The 23489-nt window shown below is 43.5% G+C and overlaps 1 protein-coding gene across 1 annotated transcript in view; it reads right to left on the bottom strand.

The window, feature by feature from the left end:
* The window catches only part of LMNB1 (lamin B1), a 48720-nt gene extending 25766 nt beyond the window's left edge, over positions 1-22954 (bottom strand). Inside the window, exon 1 of the mRNA XM_060235513.1 lies at positions 22031-22954. Coding sequence (XP_060091496.1) covers positions 22031-22395 — 365 coding nt within the window. The 5' untranslated portion in view covers positions 22396-22954. The remainder of the gene's footprint in view (positions 1-22030) is intronic.
* Between the last annotated feature and the right edge of the window lie 535 nt (positions 22955-23489).

The following is a 23489-nucleotide window of genomic DNA, read 5'->3' on the forward strand; positions in this document are numbered from 1 at the left end:
CCCTTCCTATCCGAACGTCTGAGATACTTAGGCATAGCCTTCTTGTCACGTGTCTCCACCAGGATCTTGTCTAGAGCGTCTCCAAACAACTTCTCACCCTGAAATGGATAGGAAGACACTATTGACATAGAATGAATGTCCACTGGCCAGGCACAAAGCCACAGCCCCCTTCTCGCTACTGCCGATGACGCCATTGCTCTGGCGGAGAAGGTAAACATATCCAAGGAAGCATCTGCAGAAAACTCAGCCGCCCTAAGGAGCCTGTGGGTGCCCTCAAGAATCCTCCTGTCTGCATTGGGGAGTAGTTGAGTTAGGCGTCGAACCCAAACGATTGCCGTACGAGAAACAATAGAGTTTGTGGCTGCTGCCTTAATTGCTAAGGCCATGGCCTCATGGTTCCTTTTCAGAGCTAGGTCGGTCTTTCTGTCCCAGCTGTCTCGAACCGAGCCATGTCCATCTTCAGACAGGCGTCCATGTGACTGTAGAGCCAACACTGGCGCATCAACCAACCGTACCTGTAGCATGTCATTGGCAAAGGAAGATAATGCATAAAACTTCTTAATAAAACCTGGCACCTGACGATTAGTACTTGGCTTCGCCCACTCCGCCTTCAACTGGCATTCGAAAAACTCAGGGAAAGGAAAGACCTTATCCGTGGATCGGTACCGAGGGAAGAACTCCGTGTTCCCCTTAGGTTTGTTCTTAGGATTAGTTAGAGGGCAGCTGGCTTCCTGCTCTTCAGGTGATTCATAAAGGTCTAAAGCTGCCAGTACTTTGGCTAAGACGGGTTGGTACTCCTCTGCTTAAAAAAATCTTAAGGGAGGTTCTGGGCCTGTACAGCTTTCTATCTCCTCATCCGAAATAAACTCACCCTCCTCCCGATCCTCCCTCTCAGAGTCCTCTGACTGATCCACTTCAGGTGATCTCTCCCTCCCTGAACATTCACTTGCTAGGGTCTTCTTCTGCGCCTTGGTGAGCCAGGCACGACTCTTGGGTCTCTTTGGAGAGGGAGACCTGGAAGATGAGTGAGAGCATGGAGCATAAGATCTCTTATGAGCTGCTGCTCTAACTGCACTGTCTACAGTCTGTTTAATGCACTCTAAAAATTCATAAGCAAAAGAAGAAGATCCCATTGTGGGTACGTTACCCTGCCCCCAAGGGGCTGAGAAGACTGTGCAGTCTCTTGGAGGCCGTGACCGGAGTCTCTTGGCTGGAGGGTGACCTCTGGGAGTCCTTGCTGCTCAGCAAAGGACTGCCGCTGCCCGGGCCCGCTTCGCACCATTTTTCGCACTTCAAAATGGCCGTTGGGGGAAGAAAGTGCAGCGCGCGCTTCTTCTGTGGCCGAAGACGACCAGCACCGCTTTCTGCAACTCGCCGGCGGCCCGCCCCTACAGGGCACGTTGCCGGTAGCAGCCGCAAGCCCAAGGGTCATGCCGGCTCCGGAGGATCCCCGCTCTTCGGCCCCGCGCCAGGCATCCAACGCGGGGTCGTCCATAAAGTAGTCCCTGGGACGGCACTGCATCCCGCCTTCTCTTCACGCCACGGCTGTCCCTTAAAGGGGCCTGGGCCGTTTCGGCGCTCCTTCCCTCCGACGCTGAGGTAAAGGAAACAATTTTAAAGAGGAGGAGGGGAGGCAGAAAAAACGGGGAGGAAGAAAGGTGTTAGTTACAAAGAAAATTCACAGAAAAAGAAGAAGAGGAAGGTAATGATTTTTTTTTATAGTAAGAGTAATAATATGAGGAAAAAGGGATAGGAGCCTATCCTAAAGCTTGCTCTCCCTGTCGAGGCAGGAAATGAACTGAGCAAGAGGGTGGTTCCTACAGCCACAGGAAGAGAAAGATTTTAGATTTCTGCCTCCCTGATTGGATGGTGGGAAACACCCAAGATGTCCTCCGCCTCTTAGGGAGAACAAAAGATTCTCAAAGTTTCTGATATTTATGAATATTAAAATATGTATTTCACCTTTCCTTTAAAAGATGGCTCTTCAACGCTAACGTGTCCAGGTGAGAACCACAGTACACAAACACATTTTGTCTCCAAATCTGCCCCTGCCTTTCTGATCTTATAAGGCAGCTAACAAATTAAAACATGCAAAGTAAAATCACATATTTAAAACTACTTGAACAAACAAAAAATACATAATACCAGAGCTAAAATGCATACAAATACAAAAAAGTAAAACATAGGGCAAGAAGAAGGAATCACTGAAGGAACATCAAACACAATTAAAAGAAAGTCTTCAACTGTGGGCATCTAAGATGACAAAAGAAAGTGGCAGATAGGTCTCCCCAGGGAGAGTGTTTTGGTGCCACAACTGAGTAGACCCTCCCCCAAGTTGCTACACACCTAGTCACAGAAGCTGGGGACACACTTGAAGTAGGGTCAACAGTTGTTGGATTTGTTCATTAGTTGGTCCTTCAGGTATGTTGGCCCAAACTCACATAGGACTTTAAGAGTCAACACCAGCACCTTGAATTCTGTCCAGAAATAATTTTTGAGCCAGTGTAAATGGGCCAAGATTGGAGTAATATGGTATCTACAACTCACTCCAATCAATATCCTAGCAGCAGCATTCTGCACCAACTGAAAATTCCAAACACTTCTCAGGGACATGTAGAGAACATTGCAGTAGTTTAGCTTAGATGTAACCAGGACATGCACCAGAGTGGCCAGATATTTTCTTCAAAGGAAAGGCTGCAGCTTGCTGATCAATCAAAACTTGCACAATGCCTTGCCACAGTTGCCACCTGCTTCACTAGAAATATGTTTGGATCCAAGAGCACTCCCAGACTACAGACCAGTTCCTTCAAGGAGAATACAACCCCATTCATGAGGGCCAATACTTCAAAACCTGGGTCAAGCCTTCCACTCACCAGTAGCACCTCCATCTTGTCAGGATTAAACTTCAGTTATTAGCCCATATCTACAACAAAACCATCTCCAGGAACTGGTTCAGGGTTTCTACAGCTTCCCTGGGATTTGCTAAAGAGCAAGACAGAACTGAGTGTCATCTCCATATTGGTGACAACCTAGCCCAAATCTCCAGATGACCTTACCCAGTGGTTTCATGTAGATGTTGAAGAGTACACAGAACAAGATGGAAGCATGATGGACCTCATAGGACAAAGGCCAAGGACTGAGCAGAAGTCCCCCAACCACTTTCTGAGACCAATCCTTCAGACTTCAGAAATGAGACACTCAAGAAAAGGCCATGGGAAGCATGAAGCTAACAGGCAGCTCATACCAGGAAAAAAGAGATGTAGGTTTTTAAAAAGATTTCTGATACCCTAAATAAAAGTGATTTAACATGTTTATTTTAAAAAAATATATAAACCAACTTAAAAACCATGTTAATTTTATGTCCCAACAAACACTGAAATATTTTATTAGGGACAGAGAAGGACAAATGAAGTGTTAAATGTTATAGTCAAATGAATTCTAGGCTTTATATGGAAATCATTTTGTTGGAAAACTTAAAAAAATTAACAGTATATACTTATGATTTAAACAGAATAAAAAATCCAAGGCACTGAAAACTATTTCCATGCTAATTTTAGCACACACAAGTACTGTTTGTGATATGCAATACAGCAGTAAGTATTTGAATCTACTCAATTACTATGCAGTAGTATTGACCCTCCTCCTAGTGCTGTGAATGTTAACAAATTAAATTGAATTTTATAATTTTAGCTGTACTTTTAATTGTTTAAATGTTTGCTGCCTTGTGGATTCTAACAAGGTGGAAAGGTGGCATTAAAAATGTTCTAAACAAATATTCAAACAGAATTTAACTCTTAAAACAGGGGTCTGTAGAACACCTCAATGTATGTCACTCTCCCAGGCATTAGTAGCTAGTTTCATATCAGATTGGGGATTATAGTATATTGTCCACCATGCGAAAAGAGATCCAAATAATGTTAGCTTTGTTTTTATTTGACTGTACAGCCAAGCAGCAGATACTTCACAAAATTCTTAAGAATAATCACCTGAACAACCTGAACTACAATTCTGAAATCATCAAGATTTCTTACTGACCACTGGAAATCACAATAATGTGTTAATTTTCTGGAACAATTAGACTCAGAAATGGAAAATATCCATGAAAAGTTAAGCACTGAAAAATCATCTGCCCCACATCTATGTAAGAGAGAGGCTTCAAATATGTGGGTCCCAGAAGGATTTGGCTGGAATGACTCATTTAGAGACAGTTATGTTTATTCCTCCAACTTTCTGCTGGAAAACAGAATTTCTTTAAGGAAACTGGAGTACATAAATAAACACAAACAAGAGGCTTAGTTGTAAGTTTTGGGACAGGCTCATTTTAAAGTAACCTTAAACAACAGCTTAAGGCAAGGAGAGGGCCTTAACACCAGTGGGGTGTTTAAATGGGGGGGAGGCAGATCGCCTGCCTTTGCCCTCTGCCTGCCAGGCGGGGGGAAGGCAAAAGCAGTTCCCAGGTTCCCCCCCTTTAAACAGAATGGCACAAATGGGAAAGAATGGAGCCTGACTATATCTGTAATCCTAATAAGAATCCATTCCATGACACTATTTTAACATGCAGGCAATATATAGGCAACTTATTTTTTGTTTTGAAACATAATAACCACACTCAAGAGATGAGACTGAAATGTAATGCTCCTATTAACTGTCCTTGTCAGTTTGGTGTAGTGGTTAAGTGTGCGGACTCTTATCTGGGAGAACCGGGTTTGATTCCCCACTCCTCCACTTGTACCTGCTGGAATGCCCTTGGGTCAGCCATAGCTCTGGCAGAGGCTGTCCTTGAAAGGGCAGCTGCTGTGAGAGTCCTCTCAGCCCCACCCACCTCACAAGGTGTCTGTTGTGGGGGAGGAAGATAAAGGAGATTATGAGCCGCTCTGAGACTCTGAAATTCGGAGTGGAAGGCGGGATATAAATCCAACATCATCTTCTTCTTGTTGCAAGTGTGTCTGTACAACGATGTTAATGGTAGGTATATTTTACAAAATTGTTCAGAAGAGTTTAGAAGTTTTATAATGTGCTTAGAAATTTCTTCATTTTATGTAGGTATAATGCAGTTTGAAGATTAAGGACTACCCAGACCCCTTTCTGAAGAAGGGAACAAAAAAAGGATGCTTGCACAGATGGAAGAAAGAGATGGACACAAAGGATTGGGTAACTAAGGACCACTTTATTTAGTAACAATATTTTAATGGAAAGGGCTTTAACATAACATGGGCATGGGCAGGGCCAGAGGTGAAACATCCCTGCTGCATAATGGGGGAGCCACCCTAGGCAGAGCCACCTGCAGATGGCTCATACCCCACCAGCACAGCAAACAGGCAATGCCCTGGAGTTTCAATCTCAGCCACACGGCTGCAGGGGAGAATTGATCCAGGCAAACCCAAGACAGTCTGTATCCTCATTCAACCAGACCGCACAGCCCAGAAACAATTCAGCAAGACCCCCATGCTCCTAAAAAGGGGTGCTTATGGTGCTCACCAAGCCACATAACATAAACAGAATCCTGCCAACCACAAAGTGACCAACCTATTTAACAGCCACATCCCCAGCCAATTCCACAATCCCTTCAGCAGGCAGTACGGGATAGGCAAAAAACACCTCTTCCAATGGCCAATTTTGAAAATGTTAAAAAATTCCTATCCAGTTCCCGTAAAACAACGGCAACCAGCATCAGCTCACACCGCTAAAAGGGCGGGAGGGTGGGCCAAGCACAAGGAGCAGACTGCAAAGACCGGAGTACAGATGGCCGTTAAAATGCCAGCTTCACCCCCGAAGTTCCCAGGGTGCCCTGCCACCCTTCCTCCTTGCATGGGAGCAAAGGTGCCCCCCCCCCGCCGATTGCATGGCCGATCAGCCTATCGAGTGGGAGCTGTGTACTTCCAAAGACAGCAAGGTTCCATCAGAGGTGGTGGCCAGGAGTCTGACTGGGCTTGAATAAGTTTTCCATTACTGTAAAAGTACCTTATTCCACAGCTTGGCACATGAACTTTATTCTACAATTAGTCTTTATAAGAAGCATATTGACAGACAAAAGAGACGTGTGTTTTGGAAAACTTACAATCTTTTCAAGTTTATTGGAATGCATCACTTTAAACAAAGGAGGAGACTTTTTGCCTCTACCATTGAAATGTGGTTTTGAATGAATTCTTTCTATTACACTGATATTTTGGAATACTGAATGTTGTGCACTGTATTAATTTAGTGATTTTTCTTAGAGCAGAGGTGTCAAACTCATTTGTTATGAGGGCCGAATCTGTCCTAAATGAGACGTTGTCAAGCTGGGCCATGTCAGGCTGGGCCATCTGTGCACCTATTTAGGATTAGGTAGCAGAGATATAATTCTATAAAGGACATAGACAAACAAACAAAAAAAATTTTTTTAAAGCAAAATAAAATATGCTTAAAACATTAGCACTTCTGGGTCTCAAAGGTGCTTTCTTTGTATCTCTCCCAGGGATTGAGGGAAGTGGGCAAAGGAAGCTCTGGCTCTTTTCTTCCTTCCCCAAGGGACCAGGAGGGAGAGGAGCCTCAGCCAATAGAAGGAAGAGAGGCTTGGCTCAGTAGCTCTGCTGTGCGATTGGGAGAGCCTGGAAAAACAAGTTCTGCCTTCCCTCATTCCTCCTCAAGGGAGGAGCCTCAGCCAATGCAAAAAACAGAGGCTTTCTGCAGTCGAGCAAACCTCACAAAGCAAGCTGTGACGCAGAATGAAGCAAGAGAGAGGGAGAAGGAAGCAGATGACAGCCAGTTGCTCAGGAGCCTGATAGGAGCCCTCCGTGGGCCTGATTCAGTCTCCAAGCTGTTTGACACCCCGGCATAGAGTATGAATACGATCTGTTTTGTATAAATGTGAGGTATATTTATTATTTTATTCACAGTTTTGATTAACATATGACAGTAGCAGGCATTTGTAATGACACAGGAAATCTATGTCTCAATTCAGTCCTGGAAGATGCATTGTCTTCAGCTTTGTTATCAGTTGCAATTCAGCGGTCTCTCTAATCTTCCTTTGTAAAAGAACTGCTACTCTTAGATTAACAACTGAATGTCCTGGAAGGTTAAATGTTCTTCCATTTTTTAAAAAAAACATATTGTGGTTTCTAATGTCAGGCTTATGGCCATTTATTCTTTGCATCCTCCTGGATCGAATCCTCTTAGACTCAATTGAGACCTAGGTTTCCTGTCTCATTACCAATGCTGGTACCTCCATGCCTGCTAGGCCCCTGCATATCACTACTAATCCAATCAAGCCTGCTATTGCCATTCACCAGCAATTGCTATTTGGCATCTGAAGTCACCTTTATAAACTCTGTACCTCTGGCACCTTATATTACATTTTATAGCACACATAGGCTGGCCCCAACAATGTGACATTTATGTCAGATCCATCCCTCATAACAAATGAGTTCGACACCTCTGGCTTAGAGTGTCAGACTAAGATCTGGGAGACCCTGCTTCAAATCTGCCATGGAACTTGGAATACTAACACACACTCAGACTAGCCTACTTGACAGCTCTTGTGAAGATAAAATAGAGGAAAGGAATACGAGCTGCTTTGGGGAGAAAGGTGGGGCACAAACAAACTAAATAAATAATAAAAGAAAGGGCTACATCCAGCAAATGAGAATGCAAGAACATAAGCTTACAAACCTACAGGCTGAAAACAGGCATGCTGTATGAGCATTTCCCCAAGCACAAGGAACGTATGAATTGGCCATCCTGTTTTGCAACTAAGAAAGCAACTGTTCCTTTAAGCCATGTTAAGCTCTTGTTGAGGTCCTCCACCATATTTCAGCATGACAATGTGGAACTTGGACAGCTGTTTCAACTTTTCTTGCCTTCTAAAGATCTATGAACAGGTGCCTTGTACACCAGTTGAACCATAATTAACATTTGGTAAATCAATCAAGGCATGGTCTCAATTAACAAACCACAAGGAAGGTGCGTTTGCAACGCTATTTCACCAACATATTTTTTTTAATTGGAGGTAACAATTAAGATTCTTGTAAAGGAAATCATTATTTTGAATGTTCCTGGCACTGGATGATTGTGTAACATACATATTGCAAACTTTTGTTAATTTATTCCAAGTGTGAAACTTGAGAACTATTGGATTCAACTTTTAATTTACACAGCTTTTCTTCCAGGCATTCTCTGATTGTAATAAATGCAATCTACTATTCCAAAATACATTGAATTGATACATCACAACTTTCAGAAACACATTTAAACTGTACAGTTACTATATGGAATATAGTTTCTTTATAAGTAAATTAGACTATATTTAACTCCATGTTTCATATGGAACACTTCTCAGAGTCAATTTTTAAATCACTTCATAGCAAAGAGTAACAACACTGAAGAATACAGTTGGCTCACTGTATTGATGCATAGCACAAACTTGCCAAAGAGATGCAGTCCTTTAGCCACTTGTTTAGTGTAGCCTTGGAAACCCTTTCTGCCCTTGACTGTTTGATAAAAGACCACAAAATATTGTCAGACTTATGATATAAAAGTGAAAGTCCAGTGAGTAATAATTCTTCTTCCCCTAAATGAGAAGGTTTGGGGCAGAAGGATGACAAGCATATCTACTATGAGATATGAAATGCTGTTGAAATGATGAAGGTGGGATCTGTGTGCAGGACCACCATGTCCTTGTGGAAAGAGCACTATCTCCAAGACCCACTTCTCTAATGTAACAAAAGATATCTTCAGGGTGAGGAGCTTCAGGGAAACTCCTCTCAAAGGCTCAGATAGAGGAACAGTCAGCCTTGGAGTCTTCAAGAAGGAAATCTGTGCACTGTAGGAGGCTTAGATGTGACTCCTCTCAGAAATAATGTTTTTATTTCAAACTATCCCAATACAGTTGAATAAGACCTTCTTTCAGTCATTGAATAAAATAACCAGTGATTTTGTGTGGCAAGGAAAGAAAGCAAGAATAAAACGTAAGCTTCTGCAGGACTCCAGGACTCCAGAGATAGAGTCAATATCTAATTGAGAACTCTATTCTAAAGTGAATATACTTGTGTGGTTGAAAGAGTGGGCTAAATTAGACAATAAGAGAATATTAACGATTAAAGGTCATGATCTAAGAATCGGTTGGCATGCATTTATATGGTATGGAATAGATGGCCACAAATACTTTAAGAATCATTTAATAAGAAAATAGTTAATTGTTATGTGGGAAAAAATTAAGAAGATCTTTGTATGATAAGACTCCAAACTGGGTCACCCCATTAGAGGCATTCACGTAGTCCCATCTGTCAATACATGAGATACCGTTAACATATGAAGCCCTGTTGGACAAAGATGGGAATATCAAAACAAGTACTCAATTAGCAGACCAGAACATTATTCTAGATTGGTGGAGAATGGCCCAACTAAAGTCTAGACATAATAAAGATAAAGAGAAGGGCTTTCATCTGAAAGAAACTGTGTTTGATAAACTCTTTCTAAAGACTGATGTAAAACAGATCAGTAAACTATACAGTTTTCTCCTCCATTTAGAAATGTAGGATGAGGTAGTTAAACACGTGATGATCAAATGGGCCAGAAATATAGAGCATGCAATACACCTGGATCAGTGGTCACAGATTTGGCAAACAAATATAACAGGGGTGGCCAATGGTAGCTCTCCAGATGTTTTTTGCCTACAACTCCCATCAGCCCAGCCAGCATGGCCAATGGTTGGGGATGATGGGAGTTGTAGGCAAAAAACATCTGGAGAGCTACTGTTTGACACCCCTGAAATATAAAGATTATTAAGTCAACATCTTTTAAAGAAAATATTTATAAAATGATGTATAGATGGTATATGACTCCAGCGAAATTAGCTAAGATGTTTCCAGGCCTATCTAATAAATGTTGGAAATGCGAGAATAATGTGGGAACGTTTTTCCATGTATGGTGGTCTTGTAAAAGAGTCAAGGAATTTTGGACAAAAGTCCATGAAACACTCCAAAAAATGTTAAAAACTGTTATTTCTTTCAAGCCAGAATTATTTCTTCTAAATTTGTTGCCAGATAAAATGGGGAAAGTTGAGAAGCACCTGATAGTCCACGTCAATATGGCTGCGAGGATTTTGTTAGCGCAGTATTGGAAAAGAAATGAAATGCCAACAATGGATGAGTTAATTGTAAAAATAAATAGATACTGCTGAAATGGATAAGCTTTCTAATATGTTAAGAACTAAACCTAAGAAGTATGTTGATGAAATTGGAATTTATTTTATGAGTGGTTAACAAAGGGTTGAGTTGATAAAATTGAGAGAGATAATGAAGGTCGCTGAAATAGGAGAATATATATACGCCAAGTGAGAGGTAGCAATTTATTTTCTGATATCGAGGTTTATATTTACTTAAGATTGTGAGGTTGTATGTAAAAAGGTTTACAGGGAGTTTTATAGTATCCCCTATCTCCATTTTGTTGAAATTTGTATTTTCTGTTTGTCTGTATTCGCTATTGTTGGTTACTTGTCAGTTAATAATAAACTATAAATATTGGAGAAAAAATACACAAAAAAATAATTTTAAAAACCATAAGGTACAAGAAAAGTTTGAGTGCTTTTACTATTTTCCAAAGGGGGGGGAGAATCAAGAAACTTGGGAGAACTCTAAGAACCCCTCCCCTTTTTTTAAATGAACGAGATGAAAGAAAGTGTTACTCAAAAATGTGTAGTACAAACATTTTAATTAAGGACAATCTGCAGCATTAGAGAATGATTTCTATGTATACTGTAGACATACATAATATTTTCAAGTTTTGCTTGTTTAGCGTAAATACTTTTGGCAACAATAAGTATGTTTAAGATAATAAATTATTAAAGATCTCAGTGATTTCAATAATACAAAGTTTTGCTTAATATCCAAAAGAAAAAAAGAAAAAAAATTCTTCACAGCTGGATGCCTGAAAAAATGGTACACCACAAACTGATAGCAGTACAGTGCTCAAGTACTTGCTCTTTGACCTTGGAAACCCATCTGTAGGAAAGACAATGTCTGAGGAAGAATCAAGATATCTGGTTGCAGATGTTTCCTCTTGCACCATCTGAGGAGGGCCTTCCAAGAATGGTTGTAAATTTTGGAAGTTTAAGTTTTTCAGGTCACCTTGTCTGTACAAGCTGCTTGGAGAAATCCTGTGTGATCAGTGGTTGCTGCTCAATTATCATCCTGTTAGATGAGGCCAGGCTAGATCCAGATGACAGATCGGCATGTTGGGTGACACCAGAAATCCCCATGGAGGCTGAGCTGATTATTTCAGTAGGCTGAAAAACCACAATCTCCTGAGCCAATACACGGCCAGGCAAATCAACTCTGTCTTCTGTTTCATTTTGTTCAAAACTTTTGGAATTAAAGGTATTGGAAGGAAGGTATACAGAAAGCCTGATGGCCATGGTATCCACTTGCTGTTTGTTGACAATGATGCCTCAATAAGAATCTGGGTGTCCTGGCATTGATTGTGGAAGCAAAGAGATCAACACAAATTTGGCCAAAATGTTGAACCAAGGACTGGAACGTTTCAGGGTTGAGAGGTTACTTACCCTGTCCAACCTGGTACAGCTGAGTCAATCTGCTTGAACATTTGTTAAGCTGTTGATGAGTTCTGCTCTAAGAGAGGCTAAATATTGCTCTGTCCAGGACATGAAGATGGTTGTTTCATGCTGTAGCCTCCTGACTTTAGTGGCTCCCTGACCATTCACATGTGCCTTGGCAACTGTGTTGTCTGTTCATATCCAAATGTTCAATTGAGACAGATGGTCTTGGAAATGAAGAAGTACCAGCCAAATCATACACAGTTCCAAAAGACTGATAGCTCTTGTAATTTGTAGGTCTGTGACCACTTGTAAAGGTTTGCCCATGAGCAAGTGTTCCTTGGTTGTCACCAAAGGAGGTCCTTTCTGAGATGATGAGTGATGGTGACTATGATGTGTTGGAGAGCTATGAGCCTCTGATATCGCAACAGGATCCAGTGAAATATCCAAGGATGTATCTGGTCCCAAGGGGCTATCTTGATTGCTGCAATAATGTAGCCTAGCAGACGTGCTACATTCCATTGATTTTTCAGAACTAACTTGCTTCACAGCCTGGAGAATCTTCTCCACTGTGTCTAGGGGGAAAAACCTTTCCCCTGATCAAATCTATCACTGTCCACAAATGCACAATGCCTTTGGCTGGGGTCAGTTGGCTCCGCTGGAAGTTGACTTGAAAGTAATGGCTGGAAAGACACTGTATAGTGTCCTGAATGTCCCTGAGTGTCCAATTATGAGAGCCAGATTACAAGGAAGAGGTCAAGGTTTGGACAGATATGGATTCCTTTTGAGATGCAGGCCTGCAGCAAGTGAGATGATTAGCTTTGTGAAAATTCAGGACATGGCTTTGAACTGGAAGTGTTTTCCACTGAAGGTGAACCTCATGAATTGTCTGTCTTGAGAAGTTATACGCACATGAAGATATGCCTTGATCAAATTTTTATTTTATTTATTTATGTTATTTATAGTCCACCTTTCTCACTGGGACTTAAGGCAGAAATTTATGGAGACCATGAAGTCCTCCAGTTGCAAGGCTTTCACAGTGATCTTCAGGATTTCCTTCATGAACTTTCTGCAGCTCACAAACCTGCTCAGGAATTTGGCATTGAAGATCTCCAGTAGATGTCTGATGGTGTCCTGTGTGTACTCTCTGTTGACTGGGCAGTGCAGTGCAGAGTTGGTGAACACAGAAATCTGTCATCAGGTGGAGTAGTAATGAATTCTATTGAATAGTCATGGATTATGTTTCCTTTATCCACTGAAGGTGTTCAGCCACAGAGGGAGGGGTGTGGTGGGTAAGTGGGCTCACTCCGTCTTTTCTGCAAGAGTACAGAGGCTCTTTTTTTCTTTGCTGATTGGATTCAAATTGTTCTACCCAGTCTTGAAAAGCATGATGGGACACTGAAGGGCTCTCCCCACTCCTGGCTTCCTGCATGGCAGGGAGCTACTGTCTCCCTACAACTTACCACTCAAACAACTACTGCGATGAGCAGGTTGATGGGCTGATAAAGGCTGTCTCAGCTGGCCAGTAAAGGGCACAGTATTGATGCCAAAATATGAGCCAGCTTCTTCATTGTCTGAGCTGGACACCTCATGGTCATTTACTCTCTCCATAAACTCTGCCACAAAGTGATAGCTAGGCAAGTGGGTTTGCAGTGTTCTCCCTCTGCATTGCTTGGGAATAACAATCCGCAACTCTCCCAAGGAGGTAAAAGTCAGCTGCTGATCCAGGTAAAGACAAAACCACAACTGAAGCAGCAGGTAGGAGCAGCAAGCAGCCATTGGGAAGACAAGACCAGATGAACAAACAAAGGGGTTTTTAAGGAAGGGAAAGGCTCATAGAATGGCACAAGTGGGAAAGAAAGAAAACAAGCAACCAAAGAGCTCCTAAAAGAAAACTGTCAGGAATGCTATAAATTCACTGCTCACTTAGGCAGAAGCAACAAAAATACTGAGGATTGGGCTCCATTCCCTGCTTCCAAGGATTGTGGGAAGAGAAGCCCAAGCATATCAGAGTGTCCTCCTCCCCCCCTTCAAGAAGGAAAAAATATTTAAACTTAAACTGAAAGATATCTAAAGAAACTGCAATTCAGTGGACAGTGAGCTACCAAGAGCTGAGTCTGGGATTCTTACTGAAAAAGTCCTAATGTAGGTTTTTCTCACCAATCACGGGACTCTCACAGTAACGGGACTCTCACAATAAGGCCTCACTGGCCAATCTCAAACCAGCATTGTTACCTGGAATACTGGAGGTACACACGAACACTGCACAACTGCCTCCAAACTCCCAGTCAAGGAATCTTTGACTTGTGCTGTAGGTGGCTAAGGGAAGGCAGAGGAAGGCCAGTCTAGCTGTAACTGTCATAGCCTCAGTCATAGGCTTGGTGGAACATTTCAGTTTTACAGGCCCTGCAGAACTGCATCAGATCCCACAGGGCCTGGATCTCACTTGGAAGGGCATTTCACCAGACTGAGGCCAAAAAGGCCCTGGCTCACGCTGTGGCTAGACAGATGTTTTTCGGACCCGGGATCACCAGGAGTGACAAACATGGCTTTGCTTATGGTTAGGTTTCCCAAAAAGTGTGCACTGTAAAGCAGATTCAAAGATGACCATAAAAGCTTGATTACTGTTGTAAAATCTCAAACATCTCAAGGGCTGAAAAGTCAGGGAGAGGGTCTAAAAAGCATGTCTCCTGACCAGGGCTGCTTTTAGGGGCAATATATGTATGGGTGGAGATAGCCATCAAGTATCTTGGACCAAAAGGCGTTTAATGATTTAACACCAACACTATAGCTGCCAGCATATTGCCAGACCCCAATACAACATAACTGACACAAGATGAAAACAATGTACTCACCAAAGCCAGTCCTATCTTGGCTGCCAAGCCAAATGCTTAACTAGTTCTTTTGATCATAAAGCTTGTTACAGAAGTCCAGTATAGCACATGAAACTATGGCCAGGCCTGCCTTTTCTAGCAAATGCCACAGCTGAAGTGGGACACACACACTTGGGCACCCAGGGTCAATAAGATACCTAACAGCAGCTCCAAACTGTAAGCTTACTACTTCAGGAGAGTACAATCTCCAACAGAAGTAGAGCTGAACAAATATTTCCAGATCACCTCTCCATTCCATCCACATCTCCTCTCTTTTCTTTTATATTAAGTCTCTGTTTAGTTTAGAATGATCTGTCCCTCACAGCCTCTAAACACATAGCTTCCCAGGAAACTGGAGGGAATACTGAGATAAAACTGACTATCTGTATACTGATGACAACTCACTCCAGAGTCCCAGATTCTCTTTCTCACAGGTTTCTTGTAGATATTAAAAAACAGAGTCAAGTCAGAACCTTGTGTGTCCCCCCACCAATGCCCAAGGGGTCAAGCAAGTCTCCCATTACCACCTTTTGAAACAAATGCCTGGAACTACCATAGCACAGCACCAATTAGACCACTCTCTACCAAAATACCATGGTTGATGGCACTGAGTGTCACTAAGAAGCCCAGGGAAACTAATAGAGTTGTACTTCTGTTGGAAGACTGGCACAGATAATCTATCAAGGGAACAAAAGTACCTGGGTGAACATAAGAACGAAAGGTGTCTGGGTTCAGCCATAAACCCTCCCTATGGCATCAACTGGGAGGAGAAATTGGTGGGGACAGGGGCTGACTCGAGCCAAGTTGGCAAGACCCAACTAGGCTTATAGCAAGACAAAGCCCAGCATGCCTAAGTCCACAAAACCATGCCCCCATTTCCCATGCAACTATCGTGGATTGCCCTGTGGGGCCCCGCAGCATCAGCCCCGATGTCAGGAATGAAGCTGGTTGGTGGGGGCTTCAAGTTGAGGTTGCAGGTGGTGAGGGAGGGAACAGGCCAAGTCAGACCCCATGACTGGGCAAGCTACACAGGGGAAGGGAGGCAGGCAAGCCAGCCTTTACTCACTTGAGCCTTTGGCAGAGAAGAGGAGCTGCAGCCAAGATATCCAACACTAGACCCCACCCCAGCTGCCACTGAATGTGGAGACCGCAGAGGGAGGCAGGGAAGCAACTAGTTTCATAAGCATGTACTACACTGTCAACAGTACACAGTTGCAACGGTGGTAGAAATATTTTTTGCCATCACCCCCCCCCCCCCCGAGAAGGCTCTTATCTATGCTTGGTCAGATTTAGGTTGTGGCAAGAACAAATTCTGGCTGCACAGCAAGAGCAGCTGAGCTAATCTGACCCCTGTGCTGATCAACAAAGAAACAATAGTCTTCTACCTAATTCCCTTAGTCCTGTAGAAAACTCAGACAAACAGTTGCAAGAATATCCATAGGGCCCTAAAAAGGAGAGGTACAAACTTTTACACTGGATTTGAACAGCTGCCACTGTTTGGGTTGGATGTCCACAAGATTGCCTCCTGACAATCTTGTGTGGAAATTTGCCTTCCTACTAGAATCAGCTACACAGCCTAAGGGTACTTTATATTTCTCAGGAAGTGTTGGCAAAATGCTAGGCATCTCAGTTAAACCATGAACCATTTCTTTTTTTTTTTTTGGGGGGGGGGGGGAGGCTTGCACAATGCACTAAACAAGTGAAGGTAATGATAGATTCTTATGCCTTAGAAAGACAGACTTCGTGTGAGGGTTTAGAAGACTAATTCAACAGCTTTACTTGGTTGAGACCACATCTTTGAATGTTTTTCAGAACTCCACACAGAAAGCTGCCATGGCAGGAAGTAGGTGAGGCTAGATTTCACCCCCCATCCACAACACAACCTTTAAATTGCTTCCCTAACAAACAATATTAATTGCATTCTACTTAAAAGTGTTGTCCTCCAAGCAACTCCTACAGGAAAACAGATAAAAGCAGTAACTCAAATGCCACCAAAAGAGTGAACTAGCATTTCTACAACTGAGAGCCATGGTAGAAACCAGAATATTCAGGGCCAAATACTACAGCATAAACCAGTAGTGCCTCTTTCTGCATGACAGACACCACAGCCAATGCTGCTTCTCCCCAATACATACAAATGAAATCATACATTTATATTTATATATCTTACTAAAAATGCAAGAATATTGTTTGTTCAAATGTCACTTTATAACTCTATTAATAGGTACAACAGTGAGCACTTACAAGATATATGTTTAATATTCATAACAGTCAAAAAGGCACATACCTGGATCTATAAGATCATTATCTTCTCCACTATGCAGAACAAAACCCTAAAGCTGCAGCAGTAAGACAGGTTATTCTTTTCAAACACAGATTTTATGTTCTAAACACCCAACCTAAAGGGTATTATTTGTGGTTATGACTAATGTTTCATAGCAGTTTTCCCAACACTTAAAGTTTACCCATCAGAAATCATACAATCTCGTAAGTTGCTGAATAGGCACATTAAAATGAGTAAGTGGATGCACAAAGCAAGACCACTTATACAAGAACTCAGAAAAAGAAACACCACAAGTCTAATTGTAAAGGGCATTTTTTTCACAATTTTGCCTTAAATCTCGCACAACCAGTGGCACAGATCCAGCCAATGAAGTAATTGCACCTGCCTTACCAAATGTTATTGAAGGAATATGAAACAACTGCCAGCAATTTCACTATTAAGACAAAGAGAAATACAAATGGTTAAAAACATACTGCAGTGGTAAGTTTTTTCTTTGAGTCTGTATATACACAATGCATACACACATCCCCATAACCATGAAACCATTTGTGCTTGATTGTACCTACCAGAACCAGAACTACAAAGATGTTAGACTTCTGTCTGAAGACTCAAATATCCCCTGACAATACAGAAGTTGGTCATCCTCACCTTAAAATACAGGTAAGGTGTAACAGGAATACGCAGAAATAACACTGCATCTACAGTGATCTTGCATGCTTTTCATTATGGAAAAGTCACTACATCTGAACCCAGATGAACTGTGCTAGATACATGCCACAAAAAAGAGGTTTTAGAAACCAAGGCTGACATCTGGAGACCATCCTATGAGGCAAGGCTGTAGGAGTTTGGTATGTTTAGCCTAGAGAGGAAACTACTGAGAGGTGAAATGATAGCCATCTTCAAAAACTTGAAGGGGTGTCATATAGAGGATGGTGCAGAATTGTTTTCTGTGGCCCCAGAAGGCCAGATCAGAACCAATCAGTTGAAATTAAATCAAAAGTTTTTCACTAAACATTAAGAACTTCCTGACAGAGTGGTACCTCAGTGGAACAGGCTTCTTTGGGAGGTGGTGGGCTCTCTTCCTTTGCGGGGTTTTAAACAGAGGCTAGATGGCCATCTGACAGCAATGCTGATTCTATGAACTTAGGCAGATCACAAGAGAAAGGGCAGGAAGGGTTGCATTAGTGCTTAGTTCTCATGGCCCCTTACATGCCCGGGGAAATACTGATCACCACTTTGGGGTCAGAAAGCAATTTTCTCCAGGCCAGTTTGGCCACAGATCATGGGGGGGGGGGGATTGCCATCTTCTGGGCATGGAGCAGGAGTCACTGGGGGAGTGGGAGGAAGGTATTTGTGAATTCCCTTTACTATGCAGGGGGTTGGAATAGATGACCCAGGAAGTCCCTTCCAACTCTTATAATTCTATGACTGAAAAATGTACAGCACCATTACAAAATATATGCATAATGTGTCCTCAGCAGTGCAAAGGTCTGGTTGCTTGACACAGTAATAGGAGACAGTCTCAGAAGAACAAGAATTATGGTAGATAGGTCATCTTTATTTCCAGGAAAGGATTTAGAAGCCTTATTATTAAAAAAAAAACCCTGGATGGAAGAGGAAAAAGAAAAGTTTCTCTTGTCATGTGGTCACAATTTAATTTTTGCAAGTGCTAATAGCTGTTTCACTACTATATTGACAGTGACAAAAAAACCTCTGAGAAAATGACAGGGAGAAAAAAACATAAAATGAAGGCCACATTTTTAAGCTTCTCCAAGACTATTTAAAGATGTCAAGGTCAAAGCAGAAGTAAACTGGCTGCACCAGAACTGTACAGCAGTTTTCATGGCAACAACATAGGTATTCATCTGTTCAAGTTTTGTATCAATGGACAAAACACAATGCTATTAAATGTAAGCTCCCACATTCCAAGGGAGGACAGCTAGCACAAGTTATACAACCAGTGCCTCCTAGTAGTATGAATGCAATGGTATCCTGGGTGAAATCTCTCACAGAAGCAATGGGTGCAGGGGGCCATTTGCATCTTGTCCCCAAGTGAAAGAACCTCCACTAATACTGATGTTAGAAAACCTTACATTCAGCAGCACTCTACCTGACCTACACTGATCTCTCCAGGTAAGCAGCTCTGCAACATATCTCCACCCCAAGTCATGTGTCAACTGTGCACTTTCAGTTCTTGCGCACCTCTGTGTGCCCAGTATTTATTTATTTATTATATTTATATCCCACACTCCCCTATCAAGCTCAAGGCAGCAAACAACAGTTAACAATTCAATAACAGATTTACATTAGTACAATAAAACATTATTAAAATATTAAAAACAATTTTAAATACGATTTAAGATGGCACTCTGTCTGGTTCAAAATAATCTGTGTTAATGCTGTGGGATGGTGGATACTACACGCCCCCATAGATGTTAAGAGCACCTCCAGTTAGTTATTAAAAGTCTGCCTGAACAGGTGTGTCTTACAGGACCTGCGGAATTGTGGTAAATCCTGCAGGGCCCTGGTCTCTTCAGGAAGGGCATTCCAGAGGGCAGGTGCAGCCACGGAAAAGGCTCTTGACTCGTAGTCAGATGGGCATCCTTTAGCCTGGGGATCTTTAACAGATTATGAACCTGATTGTAGTGCACTCTGGGGCTCGTGTGGGGAAAGGCAGTCCTGGAGGTAGGCAGGTCCCAAGCCATATAGGGCTTTAGAGTTCATGACCAGCACTTTGAACCAGGCTCAGAACACCACAGGCAACCAGCGCAGCATCTCCAGTGTAGGTTGGATGTGCACCCATAAAGGCAGCTCCAGTACCAACCTGGCTGCAGCATTCTGCACCAGTTGCAGCTTAAGGGTCAGAGTCAAGGGCAGCCCCATTCAGAGGGCGTTACAGTAGTCTATTCTTGGGGTGACTGTTGCGCGGATTACTGTGGCCAAGTCACTGTGCTCCAGTAATGCAGCCAACTGCCTTATCTGCCTAAGGTGATATAATGCAGATCTGGCAGTGGCTACCACCTGGGCCTCTATAGATAGTGAAGGCTCCAGGAGTACCACTAAACTCTTGACCCTCGAAGCTGGCGCTAAAGACACCCCATCTAAGGTCGGTAAGGGGATCTCTCTTCCCGGGCCGCCCTGACTTAGGCACAGAACCTCCGTTTTTGCTGGATTCAATTTCAGTTGACTCTGAGCCATTTCACAATGGCTTGTAATGCCCGGTCCAGATTTTCTGGGACGCCCATCAGGAGATAGAGCTGGGCGTTATCCGCATATTGGTGACATCCCTGTCCGTAACTCCGAACAATCTGGGTAAGGGGGCACATGTAGATGTTAAATAATGTCAGGGAGAGAACCACCCCCTGAGGCACTCCACACACTAGTGGGTGTCTCTGAGACTCCCCCACTGCCACCCTCTGTCCCCAACATTGGAGAAAAGAGGTAAGCCATTGGAGGGCGACCCCTGGATCCCCGTGTCGGCAAGGTGGTGTGATAGCAGCTGGTAGTCAACTGTATCAAAGGCAGACAACAGATCTAATAACAACAGCACTGCCGATCTGCCTTGATCCAGATGTCTTAGGAGATCATCCAAGAGGGCGACCAGTACTGTCTCCGTCCCATGGCCCGGGTGAAAGCAAGACTGAAATGGGTCTAACATGGAAGTGTCATTCAAAAACCCCTGTAGTTGTGCTGCCACTGCCCTCTCAATAATATGCCACCACAATAATACTTGGCAGATTATTTTTTGATCAGAATAGGAAAAACTGATCTGACTAATCTTTCAATAACTAGTTTAACAGCAAAAATGCCAATGATTGTCAAAGTGGTTTAAACAATACATCTCAAGATTGTAAATCAACAAAAACAAATACATGAAAGCACTTCTTTTATTTTAGAAATGTTCATAAATAATTTTGGTATAACTACTTAAACAAATAGATTAACATTTTAAATGCAGCAGGCCTTATAGAGAGTGCTGCTTGTCAGTACTATAAAGCATATTAATACACAGCATGTGCTTGAAGGCCGGAAGCCTGACGTGAGAAAAAGATGGGGGGGGGCTGTCATAGAAAAGAGCAGGGACCTTCTCATTCATTCAAACACACTAGCCACAACCGCACATGGCAGCAGCTGGAATCACACTAGCATACACACTACAAGAGAAAATGAATGGGGGGAAAAGGGAGGAGATAACAACATGCTCTCACAGAGTGTCTTCTTTTCTTTCCTTACCAGAGTGAACATAGGGGAGTGAGGTTGTTACCTTGTCAGAAAAGTTAGAACGTTCAAAACTACAGTCGGCACAAGACTAATCTACACATCTACTCAAATCAGTGCCCTAACAGCAAGCACACCATTTATTTATTTATTTTATTTCATTCGATTTATATCCTGCCCTACCCCACCGAAGTGAGCTCAGGGTGGCTCACAACACAAAATTCTAACAATAAATCAAAAATTAAAATACATTAATAATTTACACAATAAAATAAACACAATTCGTCAGTGTGTTATCCTACAGTCTTCCTTAAAATTCAAATATTCAGATGCAGGTCAGTTGTATGCCAACCGGAAGAGGCTTACAGGCCCTGTGGAACTGCCCAAGGTTCCGCAGGGCCCTCACCTCACCTCATAATGAAAATATGGAAGCAGAGTCAAGTAAGTAGCAGACAAAGAAATTGGGAAGGATGTCATTTACATTACAGTCTCTATCTTATCCTAGACATTGCTATACATTGGACTCTAGTAATACCTAGGGCATGAAATCTGTGGATAGAAAGTTTCAACATCTCCTAAGAACTCAACCATATAAAAGAGGGTCAGGAGAGATCCCTTGTCAGGGATCAGATGAGCCAATCAGGGGTGCCAACGGTAGCTCTCCTGGTGTTTTTTGGCCACAACTTCCATCAGTCCCAGCCAGCATGGCCAATGGCTGGGGCTGATGGGAGGTGTAGGCAAAAAAAAAAAAAATCTGGAGAGCTACCGTTGGCCACCCATGAGCTAATGCATTTCTCCTTGGAAGAGCTAAGTTTAGAGCTACCTATAAAAATCAGACTTCCTATCCACGCTATTAAGAGGAACCATCACAAGCCAGGGCAAAATGCGCATTTTGATAAGTAGAGCGGGCGATTTTAAGCAATGAAATGGTGCATCGGTTACAACAAAGAAACTTAGCCACCCAGCCAAATTCAGCAGTCGGACTCCTAAATTAAGCAGCGTAGCAGACAGGAGCCTTGCAGAGACGAAGGGAAGCCGCATGCTTGTACCGACAAGCATGCGCTACCTCGGCCTTGCGGCCACCTTCCCTATAAGGGGTACAACCGAGGCGGCGGAGCGCCTACTTACTTGCCCAGAAGCTGGTCATGCTCGGCGCGGATCTTGCCCAGCTCGATTTGTAGCTTTGCCCTCTCGCGGGCCGTATCGTCCAAGGTGCGTCGGGCATCGGCCAGCTCGGCCTCGTAGAGCGCCTTGAGGCCAGTGACCTCTCGGCCGCGCACCTCCTCGCGCTCGGTGACCTGGAGATGGAGCGCGCTGTTTTCGATCTCCAGGCTCCGCACCTTGTCGATGTAGACAGCCAAGCGGTCATTGAGCTGCCGCAGTTCCTCCTTCTCTTGCAGACGGGTGATGCGCGTCGGGCTCAGAGGGGTGGAAGCGGCGCTGCCCCGGGTCCGCTGTCCTACGGGCGTGGAGGCCGCCACCGCAGCCGCCATGGCGCGAACAATGCGCGGGGAAACAGGAGGCAACGAGAAGGGACTGCAGGGCGGGAAACGGAGGGCTGGCTGGCTAGCTGTGGCCGGGGAGGGGCCCAGGCAGGGGGGCAGGAAAAGGAGGTAGACTTCGACGCTGCACCAAGGACTCGCGAATCAAATTTAAAACGTGCTCTACTTCAGTCGCGGGAGCAACTCCAAATCCCGGAGCTGCAAATGCCAAATGAAGCGAAACCAGAATATGAATGAATGAACTCCAAAGTCCGGAAAAAGGAGTCAGGAACGGGGGGAAGGAGGCAGGAAAACAAATTAAAGAACCCCTGCAGGTGCAAAGTAAAAGCAAAAAAAAAAAAAAAATCAAGGGAGAGAAGAGGCAAAAAAGAAAAGCGCCGGATGCTATCCACAGTTCAAAGCAGCGAGCCCGCGCGCGCGTAGTTCTCTTCCTGACGCTTCTCCCCAGGCAAAATAAAACAAAACAGGCGGGCTCAGCACAGAGCCAATATGGCCGTCGCGCGCTCAGAACGAGGCCTCCCTGTTCCTCCCCCCCACACGCTTACACAGATGGCTTTCCACGTGACCCGACTTCAGCCAATAGGCTTGTGAAGCGCGTGGTGCTTCCCTCTTTATGGCCGTCTAGACACTAAATTCAAAACCGGCCAACAGCAACTGTCGGCGAAGTAGTCGCGCGTGCCCGCTTGTTCGCTAGCCTTACCCCTCCTGGATAACTGCCGGTCAACCCCGGTGCGCGTTCACAATGAAGCTGCCTCTCTTTGCCTCTTACATTCTGCAAGGCAGCGGGAAGGGGCTGTTTCTAGACCATGTCTGCGCTGAGCCTCCCCACCTATCCGGTATTAAATTGCTTTTTGCCGTTATTAAGTGGGTTCGTGCAGTTTACCTTTTCTGCCTGCCTGCTTGCCTTTCTGAACACTTTGCTTGTGGGTGGTCTTGAAGCACAGAAAAATTGGGTTTGTTCCAGGCACGAAGAGAGCGCAACATTAGCCATTGCTGTTTCCAACATCGTTTGTCAAATATGTCAGATTAAGAACCGTGTCTTGAATGCCTACGATGCTCAGGCAGAATAGCAAGAGAAACCGGCC

This window comes from Heteronotia binoei, chromosome 4 (assembly GCF_032191835.1).
Source record: "Heteronotia binoei isolate CCM8104 ecotype False Entrance Well chromosome 4, APGP_CSIRO_Hbin_v1, whole genome shotgun sequence".
In the NCBI taxonomy this organism is placed as follows: Eukaryota; Metazoa; Chordata; class Lepidosauria; order Squamata; family Gekkonidae; genus Heteronotia; species Heteronotia binoei.